The 6,000-nt window shown below is 44.3% G+C and overlaps 1 protein-coding gene across 2 annotated transcripts in view; it reads right to left on the reverse strand.

Moving 5' to 3' along the window:
• Positions 1–1,376, reverse strand: part of LOC120936224 (cytochrome P450 2K4-like) — an 89,671-nt gene extending 88,295 nt beyond the window's left edge. The window contains exon 1 of one of the 2 annotated variants that reach the window (XM_040348418.1): positions 1,271–1,376. Coding sequence is in view for 1 of the 2 variants with exons in the window: in XM_040348419.1 (XP_040204353.1) it covers positions 1,271–1,279 (9 nt within the window). In the remaining variant the exon portion in view is untranslated. The remainder of the gene's footprint in view (positions 1–1,270) is intronic. The other variant, XM_040348419.1, reaches the window with a different exon arrangement.
• Between the last annotated feature and the right edge of the window lie 4,624 nt (positions 1,377–6,000).

The raw sequence follows: 6,000 nt of genomic DNA on the forward strand, positions 1-6,000 counted from the left end.
CGCAAACCAGTCACTATACGGTTATTGCGATTTTTTTTTTATTTGATTTTTTTAATTTTTTTTTTTTAATGGGATATTTATTATAGTAAAAAATATTGTGTTTTTTTTAACAATTTACGCTCTTTTTTTGTTCATAGCCCAAAAAATAAAAACCGCACAGGCGATCAAATACCACCAAAAGAAAGCTCTATTTGTGGGGAAAAAAGGATGTCAATTTTGTTTGGGAGCCACGTTGCACGACCGCGCAATTGTCAGTTAAAGCGACGCAGTGCCGGAAGCTAAAATTTCGTCTGGGCAGGAAGTGCACAATAGGCAAGTGGTTAAAGCTACATTCAACACTCCCATCAAAATATCTTACCACTCCTGGACTCAGAGTATAGGGTGATTTTAGAAAGCTTGTTAAATCTTGTTATAGAAGAACCATAGTGAAAAATGATAGAGGTTGCAGTTGCTGACCCCTCCTAGTCAAAATGCCTAGTCTGGCTATCATATACAGGTCACACAGGGGGGCCCAAACATCAGAGGGAAGGAGGGGCAATTACAGGATGCCCTGTGCGGCACTTGGCTGAAAACCCTCCCGCCGACGTTTAGCTGTTGCAGGGAGAGACACAGACACAACTGCCGGCTTCCTTGTTCTGTTAAAAAAAAAAAAAAAAAATAACCCTGTATTGTTTTAATCCATTGTAAAAAAAAAAATATTTGTAAAAAAAAAATATTTATTTATTTAAAAAAAAAAATTATCAAATGTTTTTGTTCAAAAATGTTGAAAACTATTTTACAAGGGCTAATTCACACAGCTTTGCTGTTATCTGTGTGTCTGCTAAGAATGGTATTAGTATATTTATTGTGAAAAAAAATTTTTTTTATATATATTTGAGGGGGGCCCTGCCAGGTAGGCTGTACGGGGCCCCGTGATTTCTAACAGCAGCCCTGGTCATATATATATGTTCTCACTTTCCATTGACATTATATTCCACATTATCGGGGTCACAAAGTATTAAAGCCAGAAAGGCAGACCGAAAACTTTTTTTTAGAAAGTGGTTAGCAATTGCAGCACCCTTGTATTGAATACCCCTGTTTTCAGCAGTTGCAGTTTGCTGTTTACTTGTTTTTACCAATTGCAGCCCCATTTTACTGAATGCAAATTTATGAAACATTAGCTGTATTTATCCACATGCTCTCTAACGTACAAAAGCTTTGCAAAATAATTGTGAGTCAGCGACACCCCCACAATGATTTTAACACCATAGAAACATGGTGTACTTCTTACCTTTAACATTAGGATTATATTGCAGTCCTTGTTCTCAGTGAGTGTTCAGCTGAAGTTCTAATCAGTACCCTTTGGAATGCATTTATATATCGTACAATGCAAACAAAGCCCTTGATTCTAGGAAGGCTTGCCTACATGTACTGAAAAGAGTAAAAAACATTACGCAATGTTTGCATTGGAGATCTGTATAAATATTTATAAATTTGTACATCTTTCACCTAAATTCACAGCAATGTATACTGTGGCCTCGTACACGCGACCGGTTTTCTCGTCAAAATCCAGCAAGAAAACTGCTTCTTGCCGAAAAAGCCATTCGTGTGTACGAGGCGTTCAGGTTTCTTGTCTGGAAATCAGGCAAGAATCTCGACGAGAAAAAAAGGATAACCTGCTCTTTTTTCTCGTCGAGATTCTCGTTGCCTGTTTCCAGACGAGAAACCCGAGAGTGTGTATACTTACCTGTCGCCATGGAAACCCGCGCATGCTCGAAATGACTTTGACGCATGCGCGCTGGCTTCCACGGCAGGGAAGGGTGAAGCAAGATGGCGGCGACAGCATCAAATGTGACGAGTGCATGTTCGTCATACGCGATGACGTCACCGCGTTCTTTCCTTTCAAGAGAACCGCGGTTCTTTTCAAATAAAAGTAAGTACACTCGGGCGGCAAGAGTTTCTTGCCAAGAATCTCGCCAGGGAAAAAGACGGGTTTTTCCTGACGAGATTCTCAGTTGTGTGTACGAGGCCTGTGACTAATTATCCTCCGGAAGATTCACCCCCCTTTATGATCAGGCCACTTTTTGCAGTATAGCACTGCGTTACTTTAAACACTTGAGCTCCGAAAGTTTAACCCCCCTTTATTACAAGGTAATTTTTTGGTATACGCCACTGCGTTACTTTAACTGACAAATGTGCGCTCGTGCGACTCTGTACCCAAATCAAATGTATGTATTTTTTCCCCATAAATAGAGCTTTCTTTTGGTGGTATTTGATCACCACTGATTTTATTTATTTTTTGCGCTATAAACAAAAAAAACACCAACAACTTAAAAAAAAAAATATATATATATATATATATATATATATATATATTACTATATGATTCTGCACAGAGATGACCTGCCCTGTATCAGTAAATCTGCTATAGGGCGGTAAGCAAGGGTTAATTTTAACTTGCGTGTAGGCAGGTGCAGTTTACTTTTCCCCCTGTAGGTGGTGTTGTGTTGATTGCCCTTTCTTGTTGTGTACTTTTTCCAGGCAAAGGAAGTTGTTCCTGTGTTGCAAAAGAAGTTGGCAAAAATTAAGCCTTTTCTCTGCTTGGTGCTGGGCTGCAGTTTGTCTGCCGACCTGAAGGTGGCACTGTGCTGCTTCTTTGGGCTGGCTAAAAACATTGGGGACAAATTTGTTTTCTATTATGGGCTCCAGATAGCCATCTTGATGAGTCCAGCATCTCCGAATGGATGCCAAGATTTGGGTCGCCATCTTTGACACATAAGTGCTTAAAGTGGAGTTTCCATCCCAATTTTTTTTTTCATTATTGTGCTCATTAGACCTAAAAAATAAAAAAAATAAAACATTTTTTTTTTTTACTCACCTAGAAATGCCTGTTGCTATGCGGTCCCATGAAATCTGCCTTCGGAATCACCTAGGATTCTGACATCATCTCCCTCAGCTCCTCAGCACGCTAATGCTCCTGGGAAATGTGTGTCATCATTTCCCAGGATGCAGTGCGCTCCCCCATTATAACCGCCATTGCGTTAATACCCCAGTTGCGCCATTGCGTTAATACCCGAGTTATACACGCGCTTGTTGTATCTACTCAAATGTGAGTGTTTTTTTTTACCATTTTCAAATAAATTTCCTGTTAAATAGATTCACGCTATGTGGAATTTTTATCTCCAAACGCTGACATTCCTAATCATTGGTGCATTGTCACCACAAAGCTTTGACGACTCATATGGCATATGCCTTGTTGAGTCCATATGCTTCGGTAAGCCTCAGTTTTATCGGTGGTGGTTTCTCCTATCATTCCATCTTCATGCAGTATGGTTTTCATACCTGGAGGTTGATATCTACTCGCCTGGATCAATACTTCAACACTATTGTTGTTTTTACTTAATTGGGCTTTAAATTTAAGTTTAATTTTCTTTGCACCTTTAATTTTGTGTATATTTATTTACCGTATTTATTGGCGTATAACACGCACAGGTGTATAACACGCACCCTAACTTTAAGAGGGAAGCTTCAGGAAAAAACTTTCCACAGCCCCCTGCGTATAACACGCAGGCACAGTTAACCCTCTATTTTAAGGGTAAAAAAGTGAGTGTTATACGCCAATAAATACAGTGGGCCAGATTCATGTAGCACTTACGCCGGCGTATCTCGAGATGCGCGGCGTAAGTCTAAATGTGCACCGTCGTATCTCTGCGCCGTACCCACAGAACCAGATACGCCTCAAAATAGACTTCTTCCTACCGGCGTAACTTTTCTACGCCGGAGCGGCGTTGGCGCATATTTACGCTGGACAGATCTGGAGCGGCCATGTTTTTTTTGTTTTAAATATGCAAATGAGGGAGATACGCCGATTCAGAAAAGTACGTTTGGCCGGCGCAGGCTACTCCCGGTGCGTGTAACTGGAAATTCCGGCGCAAAGTTACCCCTCATAAAGCAGGGGTAACTTTGCACCACACTTGCACAGGTCAGCTGGAGAGCAGCTACAGCAGCACTGTTACAGACGACCTGAGCAACCACACTTGCTGGACAACACATCTGTGTGCCAACATGCCAGGGGCAGCCGTGGTCATAGAACTACTGCGTCGACGTGCACGTAGGAGGGCACGGGAGAGGATCTCCAGCAGCCATAATTCCCCCAAAAAACAAGTGCAAAAGACCTAGCAGGAACCAAAAATGCTCGGGTACTTTTGCACTTGTAGGGCGCATGTCTGGGTGTATTTATGGACTGGGCGGAGGCAGTGGGCCGGCGTATCTTAGGGGTTACGCCGGGGCGCAGTTCTGAGCATGTGCAGATGGGGGCAGTCAGCCCGTCAATGTCACTGAGCATGTGCGGTAAAAGTTGCGCCCGACGTATCTCCCTGCGCCACCGTCGGAGCTTCATTAGCATAGGGTGACGCCCACTTACAGTTACGCCGCCTTACGCCGTCTAAAATACGCCCCGCTGGTGCATCTGGGTGAAATTTTTTTTGTGAATCATGTACGCGCTGGTCCGGTGCAGCAGAAAAAAGATGCACTACGCTGGCATAAAGATCCGCCATTGTATGTAAATCTAGCCCAGTATGTCTGCACATGTTCTAAGTGTTTAAACATTAGTCATTGTTATATCTCATTTAGAGGCGCACTTTCTATATTTATCTGGTTATTTGCAATTGTCATTTGTTGTGCTGGCAGCTGTTCTATGTTTGCTGACAGCGCGGTATTTACATAATTTTTTAATTGATCAGCACCGTCATGTGGACGGTGCTGACCAATCGGAATCCATCTAGCCTGTCCTGTGAGTCAGCAGCTCTCTGCTCTGCCTCCCCCAACCCCCTGTGCTCACTGGAGCGCTGGGCTGTGAAGGGGCAGGGAGCGGCTGGCTCAGGCTCTCAAGTGTACATATTCGCCAGCACACCATGGATCAACAACTTCCGTCCAAAGGTTTATTTTATTGAGAGAGATCACAGAGATAAGTGCATTGTTTGCGGAGCCGCGCAGGGCCCCTCGTCAGGCATGTGATAAAGTGCAATGGTGTCAAAGCAGAATATAAATACATCAGCCACCAATCAGAACATACAAACATTTTCAAAATGGTAACACCCCCACCCTGTGACGTCAATATAATGTCAGAATCCTGCCAAAAAAGGGCAAAAAGTAACCTAAAGCAGGCTGAAGCAATAAATTCCTAATACTGTGGAATACAGCCCGCATGCATAGCGTCAGTGTATGTGCAATAGACTAGATGCCAGATCAGAGATACACCCGATCAAAAACAAGCAGCCACTAGGACCCAGAGGTTAGGCTGCCATTTAGGACATGACCTACATACACTCACTAACCTACATACATTCACTGACCTACATACACTGACCTGACCTACCTGACCTATATACACACTCACTGACCTACCCCAGCTCAGCCATGGTGTGCAGCGCTGGTGCCAATGCCCATCATGATCATCATAGAGATGCAGCCAGAGGACGAAGGAGCCCAGACCCAGGAGGAGAGGAGAAAAGAGCCGTTGAACCGAGTGCCTAGCGGGGAGCGGGGATGTGGCGTGGCGCCGGCATTGTAATTCCCACCTTCTGGAGCTTGCAGCGGCTATGATGGACGTCACACATCCCGCGGTCCTGTCATTGGACCAGTGGGACGTCCATCATAGGCACTGCAGGATCCAGAATGTGGGACCTGCAATGTCACTTGGCCACACTCGGCTGCGCTCAGCGGCTCTCAGGATCAAAATGGTCCCTGATCGGCGGCGCTCGGGGCTAACAATTAAATACTGCACTCTGGGCTTTTTGGGGACCCATTCGGGGCTCCAGCCCCTCCCCCTAACTACACCCCCGGAGGACGCCTATCTGCGGGCCGCCGCCATTACTCACGGAAACCCATGAAGTATGACCGGCACCGCATTAGGTATACCACAGTGCAGAAGAAAGTGTAAGTGTGTAGGAGCTAGGCTAGGAAAGGCGAGAAAGAAAAAGAAGAGTGATAAAAGAACGGGAAAAGGTGAGAGGGCATGAA

Source organism: Rana temporaria, chromosome 4 (assembly GCF_905171775.1).
Source record: "Rana temporaria chromosome 4, aRanTem1.1, whole genome shotgun sequence".
Lineage (NCBI taxonomy): Eukaryota > Metazoa > Chordata > Amphibia > Anura > Ranidae > Rana > Rana temporaria.